Genomic DNA, 24262 nt, shown 5'->3' with positions numbered 1-24262 from the left:
TGCAAAGGTCAAAGCGGGATGGCCGGGACGGGCGCTTTCAAGCTTGTCCTCCCTCCGGTTCCAGCGATTGCTTCAAAAAAAAAAAGAAAAAAAAGTCGGACGTACCTCTGTGTGATCTCGGGAAGCGCGAGGTGAGCTCTTGAACTCCGACTTCCCGCTCGAGAGGCAAAGCTAACCAGCCGAGTCCTCCGGGTCAGCGAGCAAAGCGGCAATTTCACGCGCAAATCCAGTAGCGCAGTAGCGCTAGCTCGCTCGCCGTCAGACCGACTGGAAAAATTGGACACTGCACCACATTTACTTTATAAAAAAAAAAAACACATCAGATACAATGAATTTCACCCCCCAAAAAATTACTTTAATGGGGGCTATGACCACAGATTATCCCCCCCAATCAACAGGAAATGACCAAAATGCAGAAAGATATCAACAGGAAGTCCTCAACAATAATCAGGAGGTTATCTCGTAAAATCAACAGGAAATGACTGACATACACAGAAAGTTACACAAAATGACCCCAAGTCCACAGGAAGTCCCCATAAATGACCAAGAATCAACAGGAAGTGACTGTCATACACAGAAAATTACACAAAATGAGCCCAGGTCAACAGGAAGTGCCCATAGTCAACAGGAAGTGCTCATAAATGACCAAGAATCAACAGGAAGTTCCCATAAATGACCAAAAATCAATAGGAAGTGACTCATACACAGAAAATTACACAAAATGAGCCCGAGTCAACAGGAAGTGCCCATAAATGACCAGGAATCAACAGTAATTGCCCATAAATGACCAAGAATCAACAGAAAGTGCCCATAAATGATCAAGAATCAACAGGAAGTGCCCATAAAAGACCAAAAATCAACAGGAAGGCACATGAAATTGCAACTTTGTCTTCTGAAAAAGACCCAAAATGGAAAGCAAGTGAACTACGAACCCCTCAAAATCCACAATTCCTTTGCTGCCACCCTGCCAGTAAAAACGAATTGGACGTCTACTCGAGGTAACCTCACGCCGCGTTTGAAAAATCCGCTTCTCTCCGAATGGAGCCGTTAAGCGGCGGCGTGAAATTGCCGCTAAAGCCACCATAAATCATACCGGAATAAACACACCCGCACGCAGTCGTCGGCGCGGCGACGTGACAATTAGCGGCGAAAATAGAATCAAGTACTTTTCCAAGCGAGCTTCATTAATTCACGCAATTTGGGTTGGAAAAGCAGGAACAGCTTGTGGGGGCGCAAAGAAAGAAATGCTACCTAATGTATAATACATTCCTTTGGAAAGTCTTACTCTCGGCGAGCGCCAATACGTTTTGGCCGCCGCTCGCCGTTGGTGGCGTGAGCGGGGAGAAGCGCAAATTATAGGCGCCGTGGCCACGCCAGGTTGCGGCACCGAGCAGGAAACGCGCTAGCTCCTTCTTCGCCTTTTTTAGCAAGATTTTCTGTCAAAACGAATTACGGGCTAACGGGATTTAAGCTGATTTTAAGACAGTTTTTGGACTTTTTAACATCTAAAGTTGCCGTTCCCAAAAATTCTAAAGTGCTATGAAATGATGACCACGTCATTTTACATGTAAAATGCTAATTTGGCAAATAAAAATGGCTGATTTTACAATTTGATGCAAAACAATGCATCAGGAAACGCCTGTGTTTTCAAGTAATTCCGGTTGTGACATCACAACAATATTTTTTGGCTCAAGTTGTAATTAAATGGTGACCGTTCAAAAAATAATTTGTCATTTTATATGTAAAACGCTAATTTGGCCACTAAAATGGCTGATTTTACAATTTGATGCAAAACAATGCACCAGGAAACACCCACTTTTTCAAGTTTGTGACATCACAACCAGATTTTGTTGTTGTAAACAAGCAAGTTGTAATGAAATGGTGACCATTAAAAAAAAAGATGTCATTTTACATGTACAACTCTAATTTGGCCACTAAAAATGGCTGATTTCATAATTTGAATGAAAACAATGCATCTGGAAACACCCTCTTTTTCAGGTAATTCTAGTTGTGACATCACAACCGGATTTTTTTGGCCCAAGTTGTAATGAAATGGTGACCATTCAAAAAAATAAGATGTCATTTTACATGTACAACGCTAATTTGGCCACTAAAAATGGCTGATTTCACAATTTGATGCAAAACAATGCACCAGGGAACGCCCACTTTTTCAAATAATTCTGGTTGTGACATCACAACCAGACTTTGTTGTAATGAAATGGTGACCATCTCAAAATATGCTAATGCCTGCACTAATGTCATTTTAAATGTACCCAAAAAATTGTTACTCAAATGTGGCAGTTTTTTTTTCCAATGTAATTGGTGGCCAACCAATCGCAGGGCACAATGAGACAAACAACTAAATTCCTCATAGCTAGCAACAATTTAGCATACAATTAGCTTAGCATGCATGTTTTTGGAATGTGGGAGCAAAGCGGAGTACCTAACAAAAACCCACACCAACCTGGGATCGAACCCAGGACCCCAGAACCGTAAAACCGAAGTGCTAACCTCTCACGTGTACACGTGGAAGAAAAAAAAATAATAATTTGAGCCAAATTTTCCCTCCCTCTCGTAGTGCCAACAGTACCGGGAGAAGACGACGGTTCTGGAGAACCAACCGGCGGGCACGGTGGTGCTGCAGGTCCACGCCGCGGACGCCGACGAAGGCTCCAACGGCAAAGTCACGTACGGCTTCATGCACAAAGACTCCACCGTTCCTGCCTTCAGCATCCACCCCGACACAGGTGTGCCCTTTTATTTCATACGCTAAGACACAGGTGTCAAAGTGATGGCCCGGGGGGCCAAATCTGGCCCGCCGCATCATTTTGTGCGGCCCGAGAAAGTCAATGATGAGTGCCGACTTTCTGTTTTAGGATCAAATTCAAATGAAGAGTATAGATGTATTTTACATTTCCAGCTTTTTCCCCTTAAAAATTAATAATTGTCATTTTTTAATCATTTTTTTCTGTTTTTAATTCAAAAAATATTTTGTAAAATCTAAAAATATATTTTTTAAAAGCTCAAATAAACATTGTTTTAGATCTATAAAAAACGGAATATTCAGGGCTTTTAATCCAGTTCTTTTAATCCTTTTATAACAAAATTTAAATATTATATCTTAAATGGTCCGATGTATATTACATTTCCTGATTTTCCCCCTTTTAAATCAATAATTGCAATTTTTTAATCCATTTTGTCAAATCTAAAAATATTTTTAAAAAAAAGCTAAAATAAACATTGTTTTAGACCTATAAAAAACGGAATATTCAGGGGTTTTAATCCAGGTCTTTTAATCCATTTATTAAAAAAAATCTAAATATTATATCTAAAATGGCTAGGCCCACATGAAATGGAGTTGACGTTAACGCGGCCCGTGAACCAACACCCTTGAGGTAAAATATCAAAAGTTTTATTTTGAATCCAGCAGGGTGCCAAAATAATCAGAACGGAACCGGCGCCGCCTTAATTTGCGCCAGGAAAAACCCTGATGCGCCGTGAAAAAAAAATTGCACGCCTGGCAACATCAATCCATTTTTTTCATCACGGCGCCGGGACACCATCTAATTCCGTTGCCTCATTCACCTGCAGAAAACCCACCTTCCCTTGTTGCTTTTTTTACGGTGTCGATTATCGTGATTGGACGCCACCGTCTTGTCCTTTGGCTCCTTTTAGGGACCATCGTCACGGCCCGGAAATTTGACCGCGAGCGTCAGCGCGAGTACGCGGTGACTGTGACGGCCACGGACCGGGCGGCCGACCCGCTGATTGGCATCTGCCAGCTCAACATCCTCATCGTGGACCAGAACGACAACAGCCCCAAGTTTGAGAACATCCGATATGAATGTAAGTGGAAACCGAAAACCTTACCGTCAAGATAAATATGAATGAGGGCTTCAAGCAGGATGTAGGATCATTTCAAAATAAAATAACAAATACAGGAAAAAATATTGATGTAGTGGGGGATGGCGTCACTGGGCTCTTGTTTTCGTCTGTTGCATGTCACAGTGTTTCTTAACTTGAATATTTTATATTTGGAGGCATTCGTAAGTAGAGGCATTTTGCATTTGGAGGCATTTTGTATTTGGTCATTTGTAAGTGGATTTTATTTTTTATTTTGAGGCATTTGTAAGTAGAGTCATATTGCATTTGGGGGCATTTTGTAAGTGGAGACATTTTGTTGTCGTTTGCAGACTTCCTTCGGGAAGACACCATGATCGGAACCAGCTTCCTGCGAGTGGCGGCCCACGACGACGACTTTGGAAGCAATGCCGCCGTCACGTACTCCATGTCCGACGAGCAACCCGAATACCTGAGGGTCAACCCGCTGACTGGCTGGGTCTTTGTCAACCAGCCCATCTCGCAGGTAACATTAGCATTGGCATTGGCATTAACATTAGCATTAACATTAGCATTAACATTAGCATTAACATTAGCATTAACATTAGCATTAACATTAGCATTAACATTAGCATTAACATTAGCATTAACATTAGCATTAACATTAGCATTAACATTAGCATTAACATTAGCATTAACATTAGCATTAACATTAGCATTAACATTAGCATTAACATTAGCATTAACGTTAGCATTAACATTAGCATTAACATTAGCATTAACGTTAGCATTAACGTTAGCATTAACATTAGCATTAGCATTGACATTAGCATTGACATTAGCATTAACATTAGCATTAAAATTAACATTAGAATTAACATTAGCATTAGCATTAAGATTAGCATTAAGATTAGCATTAAAATTAGCATTAACATTAGCATTAACATTAGCATTAACATTAGCGATAACATTAGCATTAACATTAACATTAACATTAGCATTAACATTAGCATTAGCATTAGCATTAACATTAGCATTAGCATTAACATTTGCATTAGCATCAGAATTAGCATTAACATTAGCATTAGAATTAACATTAGCATTAGCATTAGCATTAGGATTTGTTCACGCAGAAACACAAAAAAATAAATTAACTAAAATGTAATGCATAATGTCAATTGGCAAAATCCTATATTAACAAAAAAACGTTAAAAACAGGAAATAAAGAAAAAGAGAAAATGCATGTAATGAATTCCATAAAATAGAGGAATATATATATTTTTTAAAGGTCTTTTTAACAGTATTTTAGAAATCCCCCATCCTTAACTTCAGTTCTTTTTTATATTAATTGATTTAATTAAGAAAACAACCAAAAAAACTGAATGTTTAACCAATTAAGATGGCCAGACGCAAATAAATTGAACGTCTAACTCCGACCACGGCAACAAACCACTTGATAAAAGACTGTTTTGGATTTGTCATTTAATTCGCAAGAGTACAAAATAAAATAAATAAACCGAGATAAACTAATCTGCAACAACAGGAAAAATCGGCTCAAGCCGTGATTAAATTCAAGGCTTCACTTCTTTTTGTTTTTTTCTTCCCCCAATTGGAACAAATCCATTTTTAAGGCATGTCATGTTTTATTTTACACGAATGAATGAATGTGTTTGTGTTTTGCTTTAAAAAAAAAAAAAGTCAAATGTTTCAGTCATCTGATAAACACAAACAGTGCAACATTTTGTGAGCCAAAATGGCTTCCGCGTGTGCGGATCTTTTTCCCCAAAATGGACTGAAGCCTTTTTTTGTCCATCTCAGAGGACGTACATCACACGGCAGATCGTGGCCACGGACGGCGGCAACCGCAGCAGCTCGGTGGAACTTGCCGTGACCATCACCAACGTGAAAAACCAGCCGCCGCAGTGGGGGAAGGACGCTTACGGCGTGGTCATCCCCGAGAACACCGTGCGGGACACGCCCATTGTGGTAAGTCCACGCCGAAGGTGGGAACGGAGGGAGGGTGGATCGTATTTTCTCGCAAGTACGCCGTATTTGTCGCTAAAAAACATCATGACTGAATGAGGGTACGGCTTATATGCGCATAAATTAGACTTGACATGCACGAAACACCATAACGTGGCCGATACGGTCATTTGTTTCAAAATAGAGAAAAGATAAATAGATAAAACGCTTAACAAAATTTATTTTGACGTCTATGAATTCAATTCAAGGAAAAAAAAAAAGCGTATCTTGCAATGATACTTTGAAGGGAAAATCTTAACAAAAATAATCGCACATTGTATTTCTGAGATATTATATCAATCAATTACTGGATTGCACATTTTGAAAGGGTGTTGCCTGCAAGTAGACAAATTCAAAAAGGAGGTCACGTGACCAGTACAAGCAGGAAGTGGGTCGAGTTTGTCATCAATAGGTAAGATGGCGGCGCCCTGAGGGACCAATGGCAAGCACAAGTGAGTTTTTTCAAGTTTTATGCAAGATACGCTTAATTTTTTTCTTGAATTTCATTCATAGACGTCAAAATTGTTTAGCATTTTATCTGTTGATCTTTTCTCTATTGGTTCTATGGCATTTTTGGGTTAATTTCTGTTGATTTGGGGGCAAACTCGAATCAAATCATATACATTTTTGATCATTTCCTGTTGATTTTAGTCCATTTCTGGGTTCATTTCTATTCATTTTGGGGTATCTTGGGGTCAACTCATATTTATTTTGGATTATTTCCTGTTAGGGAACCTCTATACACTTTGGGTCTTTTCCTCTTATTTTTGAGACAAAACTAGTAAGAAAACAATGACCACCAGAGTATTTTTTTGCAGGTAAGATTAGAAAACTGGTAGGAGTGATAGTTTTTGCCGGAATTGAATCTGCCATTTTAAACGAATGAAGCCACCGAAGATTTACGCGAGAGATTTTGATCAAATGTCGACGGAATGCCGCGCTTTTCCTCCCCCAAAAACTCTCTCATAACTGATCATTGATTTTAGGAATTTACTGCACTGATATCCACTACCAACAACAAAAATATATCCTATATTTTTCTTATTAATACGTATTAAATTACTGCTCACTGCTGCTATTGATTTTAATCAAGGGCCAATTTATTTAAAGTGGGAGGGCTGGCAATTAATAAACAAACATTAATTTCCTTGTGATTTACATGTACAGTAATTAGCGAAAAAAATCTGTAAAATATGAAATACGCAACAGCGAAAAAGTAGCGACGACTTAAAAAAGAAACTTTTAAAAGAAAGGATAAAACATGGAATAGATATATTAAAAAAACCTTAATAGATAAGCTATTCATTTCAAAAAGAATTGGACGCCTCAGGCTGTCAATGGCACGTTAAATGAGCGCCCCCCCCCCAAAAAAAAGTGATTCCCAATTCCGAAAGCCCCGCCATGGTGTCACGTAGACATTTTATTCTTTTGCGATACATTCATCTTTATGAGCGGCAAATGCATAATTTAAGCGTGGCTATTAAAATGTATGAAATGCCTCATGAATTATTCCAGTAAAGAAGAAGAAGAAGAAGAAGAATCAGCCCACGCCACTATTTGTTGGCATCCAGTCCAAACCGCTTGGAACAGTCTATCAAAATAAGGCTCTTCCAAAATAAAATGAATAAAAAAAGGGAATGGCAAGTCAGCCATTTTGCTTTTTTGGGCTTCAAATTAAAATCATATTTTTCACAGGAAATCCTCCACTTAAAAAAAAGGTTTTAATTAACAAAAGGGGCAAAAGCACATTTTTTGTACATGTTAAAAATAAAAATTTTAGAGGATACATATCTACATAAAAAAGTATTAATACGGTCATAGTAGCTTTAGAAGTTGATAAAAAATGCAGGCAAAATTTTGAATTTCCTCAAATTAAACAAAAAATCTAAAGACAAAAACAATAAAAGTATCATTTAACATCATTTGATATTTCTTAGATTAATGGAAATTAATTCTATAATTTCTCATTTTCTAAAAAAGTGTTTTTTGAATGAATTCTCTAGTTTTCTTTTCATTTTTGGGGGATAAGTCTCCTCTTTTTGCGATATTATTGATTTTTGGGTTAAGAAAATACATGAAATATTGGAGGGATACATATCTACATTTTAAAAAAAGTATTAATACTGACTATAGAAGTTGATAAAAAATGCAGGCAAAATTTAGAATTTGCTCAAATTGAAAAAAAATCTAAAAATACAAAAACAATCAAAGTAGAATTTGACATTTCTTAGATTATAGAAAATTCCTCTTTTTCAAAAAAAATGTTTTTTAAAATTAATTCTTTTTCTAGAAGTTGATAAAAATGCCGGCAAAATTTAGAATTTCCTCAAATTAAACAAAAAATCTAAAGACAAAAACAATAAAAGTATCATTTAACATCATTTGACATTTCTTAGATTATAGGAAATTCCTCATTTTTCACAAAAAATTTTTTTTTTTTTACTAATTTACTCATTTTCTTTTATTTTTTAGGGGAAATCAGTACTCTTCCATTTCTCTCTATTTTAATATTTTTATGTACTTTGGCGTCGCCCGCTGCTTTTTGATGGAGACAAAAGTTCAAGAGCCATTACGACGCTTTCAAAAAATGATTTCTTTTATCTGAAAAAAAAAGCAAAAAAAATTGAAAAAAAAAATCGTTAATTCACTTGTGACTTCTCCAACTAGAATATTAAAAAAAAGAAAGCTGGCAACAAACACTTCACCTTGCCAGATGCTCTCAATTCTATTCACAGTAATGACATCGTAGCCATTAGCCATTAGCGCTTTCAAATTCAATTAAAAATAAAACACCGTAATTATTGTGCGCCGTCACTCGGGAAGCCCGAATCGTTTAAACACCGCAAAAACAATCATGGCCGCTTCAAAAAAAGTCAACGAGCGAACGCCCCAACCACGCCGCCTTTACGACACGCGGGTTGCGCTTTTAGCCAGCCCGTAAAAAGACGGGAAAAAAGCCAGCCCGCCCGTAAAAAATGTCTTTTTTTTAATCGCCGGCTTTCATTATTTCATCTTTTGACGGCTGGACTAATCGCCGGTGTTTTCCCAGCGTCTCTCCAAAGCAATTAAGATCGTTAAAAGGCGCTGATTGATATTTACGCGGCCAGGACGGAAACAAAGCGCCCGCCGAGGGTCCTTGGCGCCCGGCCCATCGCAATCGCCGACACGACGCCCGTAAAAATTACAAAAATTGCCGCGTTAGCGTTAATGCTAATGTCCGACGTGGAAACGGGGGCGTCCTTCGCTTTTAGTCGGGCATTTTTGCCCCTTGGCTTTGCGGTTTTTAGGTTAGCGTTTGAAAAAGATAGCAAATATAATTAAGTTTGTACCGATGTGAGGCTCGATCGAAGCCATATCTGATGATAAAATACGTTTTGAAAGTGAGATTTGAAGGTTTGTTCTCCGTAGCATGGCACTAACTTCCTAAATGTTTTTCTAGTATCTGTAGCATGGCGCTAACTTCCAAAATAATTTTTGGGGCATCCTTAGCATGGCGCTAACTTCCAAAACTTTTTTAGTGCATCCGTAGCATGGTGCTAACTTTCTAAACGTTTTTCTAGCATCTGTAGCATGGTGCTAACTTTCTAAACGTTTTTCTAGCATCTGTAGCATGGTGCTAACTTCCAAAATATTTTTTGGGGCATCTGTAGCATGGCGCTAACTTCCTAAACGTTTTTTGAGCATCTTTAGCATGGCGCTAACTTCCAAAACGTTTCTAGGGCATCCGGGCAATGGCGCTAACTTCCAAAATATTTTTGGGCATCCATAGCATGACGCTAACTTCCAAGACATTTTTTTAGGTGGCATTAAGAGCATGTCACTAACTTCCAAAACATTTTTCGAGCATTCCTAGCATAGCGCTAACTTCCAAAACCTTTTTCTAGCATCTGTAGCATGGCGCTAACTTCCAAAATAATTTTTGGGGCATCCGTAGCATGGCGCTAACTTCCAGGACATTTTTTGGGTGGCATCCTTAGCATGGCGCTAACTTCCTAAACGTTTTTCGAGCATCCGTAACATGACACTAAGTTCTCAAAACCTTTTTTGGGGGGGGGCATCCAGAGCATGGCGCTAACTCGCTTAATGTTTTTCTAGCATCTGTAGCATGGCGCTAACTTCCAAAATAATTTTGAGGGATCCTTAGCATGGCGCTAACTTCCAAAACTTTTTTAGGGGATCCGTAGCAAGACGCTAACTTCCAGGACATTTTTTCGGGTGGCATCCTTAGCATCGCGCTAACTTCCTTGATTTTTTTCGAGCATTCATAGCATAGCGCTAACTTCCCAAACTTTTTTAGGGGATCCGTAGCAAGACGCTAACTTCCAGGACATTTTTTGGGTGGCATCCTTAGCATGGCGCTAACTTCCTAAACGTTTTTCGAGCATCCGTAACATGACACTAAGTTCTCAAAACCTTTTTTGGGGGGGGGCATCCAGAGCATGGCGCTAACTCGCTTAATGTTTTTCTAGCATCTGTAGCATGTGGCTAACTTCCAAAATAATTTTTGGGGCATCCGTAGCATGGCACTAACTTCCTAAACGTTTTCCGAGCATCTGTAGCATGGCGCTAACTTCAAAACTGTTAGCACATCGGGAGCATTTTTGCTATTCAGGCCTTTCATGAGACTTTTGACTTTTTTGCCAAAAGGTGCATTCGGCAGTCAAAGGGTGAAGTGTGTTAGCTTTGAAGCATTAGCCACGTGGCTAATTCCTCCGTCTCTAAATGAAGAGTTGCTTTGCCAGTCTCATTACGCCGACTCCCGCCCCGGAGGGCTTGACCCGATGGCGCCAGGTCGCCGCCGTCCTGTCCAAAATGCCATTTTGGACTTTAATTGGAAGCGGACGGCGGCGCCGGCGTCTTTTGCATCGCTCTCCTTTTAATTAACCGAGCGGGGAGGAGGCGGGGGAGGGGGGTGGCGGTTTTGAGACGCTGGTCGTTGTTAGATCCCGCCGTGGCGCCGGAGATTTACGAGCCTAATATTTGACTTGATGCCGTTGCGTCGTTAAGCCTGGAATAGGGGGGAGGAGCTTGATGGCCTTTTTTCCGCTAAGTAGAATAGATGAAAAGATTTCCTGCCGACCAATCCATACAATTTTATGCTAACGTGACAAAGATAGCTTAGTTTAAATGTTATTATCGTCACAAGCCTTTTTTTTCATTTCAAAATTGCTCATTTTCTAAAAAGTGTTATTTTTTTATTAATTCTCTAATTTTCTTTTCATTTGTGAGGAATTGAGTCTCCCATTTTTTTGCTATATTAATGTTTTTAGGTTAAAAAAAGACAAAATATACTTAAAAAAAAAATCTCTCATTTTCTTTCCATTTTTGAGGAATTGAGTCTCCCATTTTTTGCTATATTAATGTTTTTAGGTTGAGAAAATGCATAAAATATTGGAGGGATACATATCTACATTTAAAAATAATAATAATACAGACTTTGAAGTTGATAAAAATGCAGGCAAAATTTAGAATTTCCTTAAATAAATAAAAATCTAAAAATTCAAAAATAAAAGTAACTAAACGTCGTTTGACATTTCTCAGATTAAACAAAATTAATTCTATAATTCCTCATTTTCTAAAATGTTTTTTTAAAATACTCCTTTTCTTTTCATTTTTTGGGAATCAAGTGTCCCATTTTTTTGCTATATTAATATTTTTAGATTTAAAAAAAATACATAAAAAATTGGAGGGATACATATCTACATTCAAAAAAAGGTATTAATACATGCATTGAAATTGATAAAAACCTAGGCAAAATTTAAAATTTCCTTAAATTAAAATAAATAAATAAAATAAAAAACAATAAAAGTAACTAAATGTTGTTTGACATTTCTCAGATTAAAGGAAATTAATTCTATAATTCCTCATTTTCTAAAGTGTTTTGGAAGTGTGTGTGTGTGTGTGTGCTTTTAGCCTCTTGAGTCCCTCCGGGCTTCCCTTCCCCTTGTAACCAGCTGTGCGTAATTAGTAATCATCCCTTGTCTGTGTATTTAAACCGTGTACCTAGCGTTAGTTATGTTTTGCTTCTTCGTCAGTGCGCGTCCTCCCCATTCAGTTTGGATTTTCCTAACTTTGTCCCATTTTTTTTCTCGTATTGACCATTTCCTGTACTAAAAGTCCCAAGTTTTGCACCAGCACCTCTTGGCCTTTTTCTCAACTTCTCACGTCCTGGTTCACGTTCTGGTTACCCACCCGAGGCAGACCATGACACCTAGATGGCCCTCCATCCCCGTTCCAGCCTGAACATCCGATATTTCCCTCCGGCACAAATCCAAAACATCCCAGTCGGCCAAAACATCTGACCTTGACCTCGTTTGCTCCGGCATCCCATCCCAGCCGGCCGCTGCTTACGAGAAGCTCCGCCTCTTCCTGTCTTTTCCTCAAACCTCCACTCGGTCTCGCATACGTCACAAGCTGCGGTACACGAAACTTTCCTTCAGCTTCCTGCCCACGGTTCTTCGCTTCTCTTCCGAATTCTCCGTCACCCTCTGGACTTGAAGTCCGCTAGCTTCTTTTCATCTCCTCCTTGTAAAATCTTGGTCTCCCGTGGCTTCTTCTCATCGACTCCCTCATATTCTGTTTCATTCTGGCTCCCCTTCAGGCCCGCCCCTTCTCCAAGTTCTCCTCCAGAACATCTGCAAACTTCCAAAGAGCTTCCCGTTTTACCTCATCTGTCGGTCTCTCCATCCACATGAATACAAACAAAAGGGGGCGGAGACTTGAGCCCTGGTGGAATCCCCCCCCTCAAAGCCAAACTCCAAACTCTCCTTCCTATCTTAACCAAGTCCTGAAGTACTCTACCCTACTTCTCCGCTACTCCAGACTTCCGCGTGCAGTACCACAACCGGCTTCTGTGAAACTCTAAAGCACAGGTGTCAAAGTGGCGGCCCGGGGGGCAAATCTGGCTCGCCGCATCATTTTGTGTGGCCCGGGAAAGTCAATCATGAGTGCCGACTTTCTCTTTTAGGATCAAATTCAAATGAAGAGTATAGATGTATATTACATTTCCTGATTTTCCCCCTTTTAAATCAATAATTGTCATTTTTAATCCCATTTTTTTCTTTTGTTTTAGTTCAAAAATCATTTTGTAAAATCTAAAAATATATTTTAAAAAAGCTAAAATAAACATTGTTTTAGATCTATAAAAAAACTGAATATTCAGGGCTTTTAATCAGGTTCTTTTAATCCTTTTATAAAAAAATCTAAATATTATATCTTAAATGGTCCGATGTATATTACATTTCCTGATTTTCCCCCTTTTAAATCAATAATTGCAATTTTTTAATCCATTTTGTCTGTGTTTTTAGTTCAAAAATCATTTTGTAAAATCTAAAAATATATATAAAAAAAAGCTCAAATAAACATTGTTTTAGATCTATAAAAAACAGAACATTCAGGGCTTTTAATACAGTTATTTTAATCCATTTATTAAAAAACCCCTAAATATTATATCTAAAATGGTCTGGCCCACATAAAATAGAGTTGACGCTTTTTTAGTCATTAGTCATTGTTATTGATTGCTAAGTCCTTGGTATTAGAAGTGGATTTCAATTCTTGGCAAAACAACACAGCAATTATTTATATAATTCTATTGAATAATCAATTGTTTTATTTTGCCACCAGACTATTAAAGCCACCTCGCCATTGGGCGACCCCAGGGTGACGTACAACCTGGAGGACGGCATGGTCCCGGAGACCAACATGCCCGTCCGCTTCTACTTGACGCCCAACCGGGAAGACGGCTCGGCGTCCATTTTGGTGGCGGAACCTCTGGATTACGAGACCACCCGCAACTTCATGCTGAGGGTCCGAGCGCAGAACGTGGCCGCCGTCCCGTTGGCTGCCTTCACCACCGTCTACGTCAACGTCACGGGTAGGAATTTGCCGTCCGTTAGCACGCGACCACGTAGAAACGTATTTGGCACTCAAACCTGCTTGGGTTTTATTTACCATTTCATAATGAATCCACCCAAAACAATACATCAGGGAACACCCTTTTTTTTTAGCAATTCTGGTTGTGACATCATAACTTCAGACTATTCAATAACGTTGCTATGAAAAAAATTGACTGCACAAATGTCACTTTATATTTAAAAAATGCATTTTGCACTCAATTATTTTTAAAAAATGTCTTATAATTATTATTACATCTTTCTTTCTACCATTTCCAAGTTATCTCATCCCCAAAAAATGCAACAGGGAATTCACATTTTTCAGTCATGTGATGTCACAACGAGAATCTGATATTTTAGTTGCTTAGTCATGGTAACCATGTAAAAAAAAAATGAATCATGACTATGACTGACTTTTCTAGTGCTTCACTAGCTAGTTCATGTTGACAGAACGGTCATTAATCTAATCGAATCGAATCAAATCAATCGAATCGAATCAATCGAATCGAATCAATCGAATCGAATCAATCGAATCGAATCAATCAAATCGAATCAATGGAATCAATCGAATCAATCGAATCGAATCGAATCAATTGAATCAATCGAATTGAATGGAATCAATCGAATGGAATCAATTGAATGGAATCAATTGAATGGAATCAATCGAATGGAATCAATCGAATGGAATCAATCGAATGGAATCAATCGAATGGAATCGACCGGATCGGATCGAATCAATCGGATCGAATCAATCGGATCGGATCGGCTCGGATCGGATCGGATCGGATCGGCTCGGCTCGGCTCGGATCGATCGAATCGCATCGGATCGAATCGCATCACATCGAATCAGATCGAATCGATTGAATGAAATCGATCGAATCAAATCAATCGAATCAAATAGAATCTAATATGCAAACCTGGAAGCATAATTCTAAAAGACTACAACATTGACTCCAACATCTTAAACCCGCATCGCACTCGCAATCTCGTCCTCCAACGCTTAAACGGAGCCCCCAAAATTGATCGTAATCCTCACTTAAACTCAGATGAGCACTTCCAAGTACATTGTCCTCCTCGTGAGAATCCTTGACCGAAAACGTGGAGTTCCACGCTCGTCATTTCAAGTCCGTGACGGACGCCACTCAAGTCGCGGAAGCGTCTTCTTGCATCGACGCGGCGGTTTGAAAGGTGCTCCTCCTCCTCACGGCTCCATGACACCACTTTGTCCGCTATCGATTGGTCGATGGATGGCGCCGACCTCATTTTGCCACCGCTGTCAATGAAATATGGATTTGCGGCGACACGGTCGAGAAGAAGCCATCTTCAAACCAAAGACTCCACTTCTTCTTTCTATGATATTACATGATATGAAATATGAAAGGCAACTAAATTGCAGAAAATGTCCCATTTTCTCACGGTGACTGAATTCAATTCCATTTTCTGAACCATTTTAACCCTTCATTTTGAATCCTAAACTTTATAAAAAGGCTGAATTATTTTTGATAGTGAAAATTCAACTATTTAGTACAATTGGAGGGATTAAAATGAAATAATTAAATAACCTATTGCTTTCAAAACATTATAAACGTCAACCTGAATATACTTTTTTTTCATCCATTTTCTGTACGACTTGTGCTCACAAGGGTGCTGGAGCTTATCCAGGCTCCAGACGGGCCCTGATTCAGTGGCCAGCCAATCGTAGAGCACAAGGAAACAAACAACCAATCACACTCATCCCTAGCTACAATTTAGCCTACAAATAGCATTAGCGTGCATGTTTTTTATGGATTTGGGAGGAAACTGGAGTACCCGGAGAAACCCCACACAAAAACATGCAAACTCCACAAAGTGACCCCCATCCCGGGATCGAACCCTCGATCCCAGAACTGCGGGGCCAATGTGCAAAACACTTTACCACCGTGCTCCTGACCAATTTTTTTTTTTTTTAACATCCATTTCTCCTCCTTTTTTACCCATCTCCCAATATAATATATTTAGATGGATAGCGAAACATAGATGGACATAGACATGAATCGTAATGCGTAAGAATTTAGCAGCGTTGAATCTTCTGTGGACTCTAAGCATACTTTGAATTTTTGGGATTTCCTCCGTCATATTGAAAATGAAATTCAACCCCAAGCTAACACTATTTCCAAACCTCAACATTTCTCCCTCTGTTCCCGATACGGATCAAAAAGGAGGTTTTCTCACCCTCTCGTCAGCTCCGTCTGTGTCTTCCACTGACACCCCGTTTTATCTTTTCTTGCTTGGCCCTGGGCTGACGCTTGCCCACGTTCCCCGGCATTTGTCCGCCATTCTGATGCTTTTTCATCTCCACGCGGCCCTCAGAAGTCGGGACGACAGCCTAGCAAAGCTCCCGCTTTGGTCCGAGCGCCGAGCTTGACGCCAGGGCCCGAGAACAAAAGAAGTGTCAGGACGCCTTGTAAGAGAAGAAGAAGAAGAAGAAGAACAAGAAGAAGAAGATGATGAAGATGAAGATGAAGATGAAGAAGATGAAGAAGATGAAGAAGATGAAGAAGATGAAGAAGATGAAGAAGATGAAGATGATGATGATGATGATGATGAAGATGATGATGAAGATGATGATGATGAAGATGATGATGATGAAGATGATGATGATGAAGATGATGATGAAGATGATGATGAAGATGATGATGAAGATGATGATGAAGATGATGATGATGATGAAGATGATGAAGAAGATGAAGAAGATGAAGAAGATGAAGAAGATGATGAAGATGATGAAGATGATGAAGATGATGAAGATGATGAAGAAGGTGAAGAAGATGGAGATGATGGAGATGATGGAGATGATGAAAATGATCAACATGATGAAGATGAAGATGATGAAGATGAAGAAGATGAAGAAGATGAAGAAGATGGAGATGAAGGAGATGATGGAGATGATGGAGATGATGGAGATGATGATGAAAATGATCAACATGAAGAAGATGAAGATGATGAAGATGAAGAAGATGATGAAGATGAAGAAGATGAAGAAGATGAAGAAGATGAAGAAGATGAAGAAGATGAAGGAGATGATGATGATGGAGATGATGGAGATGATGATGAAGATGATGAAGATGATGAAGATGATGAAGATGATGAAGATGATGAAGATGATGAAGATGATGAAGATGATGAAGAAGAAGATGCCTGACTTCTCATACGACCATCATACGAGAGAAATTGTTAAATTCGACCATTTTAAGGCCATTTTAAGGGTACGGCTTAAATGCAGAGGTAGCTAATATGCGAGAATATTGGGTATATTTCCCTTCAAAGTAAGACATTTGTACCCCCTATTAAAACCATCAACATGGAGGCAAAAATTGTGAATCAGGAGACGGCTTATACGAGGGAAATTGTCAAATTCAACCATTTTAAGCCATTTTAAGGGTACGACTTAAACGTGGAGGCGGTGAATATGCGAGAAAATACGTTAACTTTGGATGAGCTAAATGTGGCGCGCGGTAATTGCAAGCGCTTTTTAAAAATGTCAAAAATAAAGAGTCGTCATAAAGGAAAGGTCAACGGGCATGCCGGAAATTGTGTAGATGAAGTCCCGCCGCTGTTCAAAGTGGAATGCGTTAAGTTGCCGGTGATTTTTTTTTTCCCCGCAGGCGGCTTCGGCTAGATTTGTTCACTTTTGTTGCCGCGAGCAACAAAAAAAATGCCATCTTCACTTTAGTGTCCATTCGCTCGAGACATACACGAGAAATGGATGGATGATGCGGTGGTTGGTGGAGATGGAAGAATTCATCCTGGGGCGCTAAAAAAATGGAATAAGTACATGAACAAGTCGAAAAATGAGTCTTGTGGAATGATCGCTTTGTTTTCGCGGGCTGACAGCACAAATAGGGAGATTTTTTGGGGGGTGATTTGTTAATTTCGTTCAACATTTAACCATTTCTTGACTAGAATATTTTTATTTTGTGACTGTTTTAGGCCTATGGGGGGAAAAATTAATGGTCAATGAGTCAGTAAAGTGAATTGAAAACTTTATTATTATTATATATATCTATATATATATCATGTTTTAAATTTGTTTCTGTACTAACTTAATTCTTTTTATTTTAGTATTCATTTTTTTAATTTTATTTTTTGTATTCATTTTATTATTTTTTATTTTCTGTATTCATTTAATTTTTTATTTATTTTCTGTATTAATTTTATTATTTATTTGCGTATACATTTTATTATTTATTCATTTTTTGTATTAATTTTATTATTTATTTGTGTATACATTTTATTATTTATTTATTTTTTGTATTAATTTTATTATTTATTTGTGTATACATTTTATTATTTATTTGTGTATACATTTTATTATTTATTTTTTGTATTAATTTTATTATTTATTTGTGTATACATTTTATTATTTATTTGTGTATACATTTTATTATTTATTTAATTTTTGTATTAATTTCATTATTTGTGTATACATTTTATTATGTATTAATTTTTTGTATTAATTTCTTTATGTATTTGTGTATTCATTTTATTATTTATTTGTGTTTTGTATTAATTTTATTATTTATTTGTGTACACATTTTATTATTTATTTATTTTATTAATTTTATTTATTTATTGTATTAATTTTATTATTTATTTGTGTAAACATTTTTTTATTTTTTTGTATTAATGTTATTATTTATTTTTTTATAATATTTTAAATTGACTTATTTTTGTATTTTATGATTTATTTATTTTGTATTATTATTTTTTTTGTTTTGTTCGAATTTTCCCAAGAATCCGGCTCTGCCCCATTTCCGACCTTTAACCCTGCTTATAACACATTAGTCTACCTAGCCACTAACTCAAGTTGGCTCCTCCCATTTTCCAGACGTAAACGACAACGTGCCCTTTTTCACGTCCTCCATCTACGAAGCCTCGGTCACCGAGGGCGCCCCGTCGGGAACTCTGGTCTTTCAGGTGTCCGCCAACGATCTGGACCTGGGCCTCAACGGAAAGGTGAGAACGGTCGCCCATAGCAACCGTCTGCCGTCCCCCGTCCCTCACGGTTCGACTCCGCCTTCCAGATCGCCTACTCGCTACTGGAGGATCGTAGCGGGGACCACCGCTATTTCCGAATCGACCCCGAGCTGGGCTTCATCTCCACCCAGGCGGTTTTCGACCGAGAGACCAAGAGTTCCTACCTGCTGGAGGTCCAATCGATGGACGGCTGGGAGTCGGCCAGGCCCGGCAAACACGGACAGCCCAATTCGGGTAAGCGTCGGGTTTTATTTTAGCGCCTGGCAACCGGCGGGTTGCCTTTTTTTTCCTGCGCTTGGTACGTTGCGAGTCGCGTTGAGTCGAGGATCAAAGCCTACTTAAGCGCGCTAATTGGTTTGGATTGCGCTTCACAAACTTTTTAAATATCCGCTCCGTCAGACGCTTTGAAGGCTTTTGGGGAGAGCAAAAATATAAAAAAAATCTCTAATGGACTTGGCTTAAAATAAAAATGTATTGACTCATCTCCTGCCTGCCGGAGAACAAAGAGGCTTCATTTTTCAAGTTTGGGGGGGGCACATTGCTCTTTCTTTTGCATCAGGCCGTGGTTTCATGCCAGATGATCTCCATTTCAGCCATTGGACATCTTAAATCACGGGTGTCAAAGCGGCGGGCCGGGGGCCAAATCTGGCCCGCCGCATCATTTTGTGCGGCCCAGGAAAGTCAATGATGAGTGCTGATTTTCTGTTTTAGGATCAAATTCAAATGTAGAGTATAGATGTATGTTACATTTCCTGATTTTCCCCCTTTTAAATCAATAATTGTCATTTTTTAATCCATTTTTTCTGTGTTTTTAGTTCAAAAATCATTCTGTAAAATCTAAAAATATAAAAAAAAGCTCAAATAAACATTGTTTTAGATCTATAAAAAACTGATTATTCAGGGCTTTTAATCCAGTTATTTTAATCCATTTGTAAAAAAATAATCAAAATATTATATCTAAAATGGTTCCATGTATTTTAAATTTCCTGACTTTCCCTCTTTTAAATCAATAATTGTCATTTTTTAATCTATTTTTTCTGTGTTTTTAGTTCAAAAATCATTTTGTAAAATCTGAAAATATATTTAAAAAAAGCTCAAATAAACATTGTTTTAGATCTATAAAAAAACGGAATATTCAGGGATTTTAATCCAGTTCTTTTATTTAAAAAAATCTAAATATTATATCTAAAATGGTCCGGCCCACGTGAAATCAAGTTGACGTTAAAGCGGCCCGCGAACCAACCCGAGTCTGATACCCCTGCCCTAGCGCTTCAACTCACAAGGGTCGCGGGGGTGCTGGAGCCTACCCCAGCCAACCGTGAGCAGTCGGAGGGGGACATTATATTATATTTCTAGCATCTTTGGCCACAAAGCTTACTTTTGCTTGAATATTCGTAAAAAAAGCACTTTTTAGATATTCGTTGGTTCGACAAATCGCACGCTATTTTCCAATTCCACGATAAAAAAGCGTAATTTCTAAATCTGGAACGATTCCGGTTTTAAAAGGATGTTTGGACAAGCACTTTTGTATTTTGTGTAACAACTGAGATTCATTGGCAAATTTGACCGCGCTAACTGGACACCTTCCCGAAAGTCGTCGTTTAGGCCACGCCCACTCACCGGCGCCGTTTGGCGAGCAGACGGCGGACGCCGAGCCGCTCGGAGAACTTTGCGCGGCTTTGTCGGTCGGACGCTCGGACAGCTGCGCTTCATTTAAGGCCTCATTTGTTCGCCAAGCGGCAGATGAAGCGCGTGCGAGGGCGCCGTCTCGGACCCAGCGTCGGAGGGGAGCAGATGCTCGGACAGACGGCGTCTTGGAAAGAGGCGTTGAGGAAAAAAAAAAAAAACGGCGCGGGAGAAAATCTGCTTTGGCGGCCGTTCGCTAAGTGCCGTTCGCCGCCGGGCTAGCCCGAATAGTTGCCGAGTAGCTAGCGAGCTAGCGGCTAGCGGCGCGTTTTGTCTTGTGTTGATTGTCAATGTGATTTGAGCAGAAGCTGCTAGCTTGTCATGCGTCATTTTTAGCATCTGGTGTGCCCGCCCAAAACAGATGGAAAGATCAAGAAGATGACAGACGCTAACAACCATACGTTTGTGCTGTCATGTTCTGCAAAAAAAAAAATCAAATTTGTTTTTTTTTGCATCCCAATGGGCCACTTCCTGTTGAATGCGGGTCATTTCCTGTGCATTTTAGGTCACTTAGCACACATTTGGGATTTTCTGTTGATTTTTCAGTGATTTATTACTGTTTTGTGGGCACTTTTTTTGTTGATTTTGGGGCACTTTTGGTTCACTTTTTGATGATTTTATGGCATTTCTGGATTAATTCATGTTTAGTGGTCACTTCTTTGTTGATTTTGGTTCACTTTTTGATGATTTTATGGCATTTCTGGATTAATTCATGTTTAATTAGTTTAGTGGTCACTTCTTTGTTGATTTTGGGGTTCGTATGTTCTCCTTTTTGGAAATTTAATATACATCGGACCATTTTAGATATATTTAGATTTTTTTAAATAAATGGATTAAAAGAACTGGATTAAAATCCCTGAATATCCCGTTTTTTATAGATCTAAAACAATGTTTATTTGAGCTTTTTTTATATATATTTTTAGATTTACAAAATGATTTTTGAACTAAAAACACAGAAAAAATGGATTAAAAAAATTACAATATCGATTTAAAAGGGGTTAAATCAGGAAATTTAATATACATCTATATTCTTCATTTTAATTTCATCCTAAAACAGAAATTTGGCACTCATGATTGACTTACCCGGGCCACACAAAATGATGCGGCGGGCCAGATTTGGCCCCCGGGCCGCCACTTTGACACCTGTGATCTATTAGAAGATTTTTTTTAGAAAATAAAAAAATGTGATGTCAATGAAATTCCATTTTCCTCAAAATATTTCCCACAAAAACACCTTTAATGACATATTTTCGGTTATTGAAAAAAAAAACCCCAACAAAACTGAAACATTTTTTGTTCTCCCGTCAGATACGGCGTACGTCCGCGTCTTCATCAGCGACGTCAACGACAACAAGCCGTCCTTCGCCCAGAGCACGTACGAGGTGGACGCCGATGAGGACGCCGACGTGGGATTCGCCGTGGTCACCGTCAGCGCCGACGACGGAGATGAAGGTGCGTGACAAATCAGCCATCACTCCTAGCTACAAACAACTTAGCATACAATTAGCCTAGCATGCATGTTTTCGTAATGTGGAAGGAACGCGGAGTACCCCGAGAAAACCCACGCAAGCCCAGCCACAACATGCAAACTTTACACAGCCACCCGGGATCGAACCCTCGACCCCAGACCGACGTCGTGTGAAGTTTGCATGTTGTCCCTGGGCTTGCGTGGGTTTTCTCCGGGTACTCCGCTTTCCTCCCACAAAGAAAAAATCCGCCTCAGTGAAATGGTGAGGTGGTTAGCGTGTAAATTTTTAATCCATTTTTTCTGTGTTTTTAGTTTAAAATTCATTTTGTAAAATCTAAAAATATATTAAAAAAAAGCTAAAATAAACGTTGTTTTAAATCTATAAAAAACGGAATATTCAGGGTTTTTAATCCAGTTCTTTTAATCCATTTATTAAAAATAATCTAAATATATCTAAAATGGTCCAATGTATATTAAATTTCCTGATTTCCCCCCTTTTAAATCAAAAATTGTCATTTTTTAATCCATTTTTTTTGGTGTTTTTAGTTCAAAAAGCATTTTGTAAAATCTAAAAATGTATAAAAAAAGCTAAAATAAACATTGTTTTAGATCTATAAAAAAAACGGAATATTCAGGGCTTTTAATCCAGTTCTTTTAATCCATTTATTAAAAAAATAATCTAAATATTATATCTAAAACGGTCTGGCCCACGTGAAATCAAGTTGACGTTAAAGCAGCCCGCGAACCAACCCGAGTCTGACACCCCTGCTCTACACGAACCACGATATTCGAGGGATTACTGCACAATGAGTTTGAATTCTTCAACTCCGGAGCACACACACACTTTATAACTAAGGCAAAAAGACATGATATAAAAATGATATGCACTAATAACTAAATGAGGAAGGAAAGATGATAGAGGTCACCATTTTGACCCTCAATCATTTGCAGAGCCCGTGAACGGAAACCAAAGCGGTAAGCTGTAATATATGAAGTACGTGGTTATTCATGCGGGTTGTACAGTACGCGACAAGTCGATTTAATCAGTCGGCAGCTGTTTTGGAGCCACGCGGGCCATAACGAGGCTTTTTTTTCAGCGCCACGGCGACGGCTATTGAGCGCCTCTGGCATTTAACCAGACGCCGCTTGTTTACCGGGAGAATTTATTCCATTTTTTTTTGCCCGGCAACAAACAAGATCAAAGAAAAAAGAAGGAAAAAAAGAAATCGGGAGTCGGTCAGCTCTGACCTGCTCGATGAAATTTGATCGATTTGACTGATAATGACGTCCCGGACTGGGAGGGGAGGGGAGGGGAGGATTTATTTTTTATAGTCCAATATAGATGTTCCATATGAGAAATTGGAAGAGGAATGTTGTCATATTGGCATTCCAAGCCACGCTTCACAAGTCAAAAATCGTGCTGTTGACGTGGTGGATGGTTTTTATCATCATTAACGTCAACTTGATTACACGTGGGCCGGACCGTTTTAGATAGAATATTTAGATTTGTTTTTATAAATGGATTAAAAGAACTGGATTAAAAGCCCTGAATATTCAGTTTTTTATAGATCTATAACAATGTTTAATTGAGCTTTTTTTAAATATATTTTTAGATTTTACAAAATGATTTTTAAACTAAAAACACAGAAAAAATGGATTAAAAAATTACTGTTATTGATTCAAAAAGGAGAAAATCAGGAAATTTAATATACATTAGACCATTTTAGATATAATATTTAGATTTTTACTTATAAATGGATTAAAAGAACTGGATTAAAATCCCTGAATATTCAGTTTTTTATAGATCTAAAACAATGTTTATTTGGGCTTTTTTAAATAGATTTTTACATTTTACAAAATGATTTTTAAGCTAAAAACACAGAAAAAATGGATTAAAAAAATACAATTATTGATTTAAAAGGGGGAAAAATCAGGAAATTTAACTATTTTAGATATATTTAGATTTTTTATTATAAATGGATAAAAAGCCCTGAATATTCCGTTTTTTATCGATCTAAAACAATGTGTATTTTAGTTTTTTTATATATATTTTTAGATTTTACAAAATGATTTTTGAACTAAAAACAGAAAAAAATAGATTAAAAAATTGCAATTATTGATTTTAAAAGGGGGAAAATCAGGAAATTTAACATACATCTATACTCTTCATTTTAATTTGACCCTAAAACAAAGTCGGCACTCATCATTTACTTTTTCGGGCCGCACAAAATGATGCGGCGGGCCAGATTTGGCCCCCGGCCCGCCACTATGACACATGTGATATAGATGTTCCATATGAGAAATTGGAAGAGGAATGTTGTCATATTAGCATTGTAAG

The 24262-nt window shown here is 38.2% G+C and overlaps 1 protein-coding gene across 1 annotated transcript in view; it reads left to right on the top strand.

Moving 5' to 3' along the window:
• Positions 1–24262, top strand: part of LOC144089030 (neural-cadherin) — a 218647-nt gene that overhangs the window by 89871 nt on the left and 104514 nt on the right. The window contains exons 9-16 of the mRNA XM_077619838.1: positions 2579–2747; positions 3676–3846; positions 4194–4366; positions 5659–5826; positions 13486–13735; positions 18622–18749; positions 18818–19004; positions 21765–21908. Of these exons, the coding sequence (XP_077475964.1) occupies positions 2579–2747; positions 3676–3846; positions 4194–4366; positions 5659–5826; positions 13486–13735; positions 18622–18749; positions 18818–19004; positions 21765–21908 (1390 nt within the window). The remainder of the gene's footprint in view (positions 1–2578; positions 2748–3675; positions 3847–4193; positions 4367–5658; positions 5827–13485; positions 13736–18621; positions 18750–18817; positions 19005–21764; positions 21909–24262) is intronic.

The sequence above is a fragment of the Stigmatopora argus genome, chromosome 2, assembly GCF_051989625.1.
Source record: "Stigmatopora argus isolate UIUO_Sarg chromosome 2, RoL_Sarg_1.0, whole genome shotgun sequence".
Lineage (NCBI taxonomy): Eukaryota > Metazoa > Chordata > Actinopteri > Syngnathiformes > Syngnathidae > Stigmatopora > Stigmatopora argus.
Note: the sequence above shows the minus strand (reverse complement) of the source record. Positions and strands in the feature narration are given on the sequence as shown.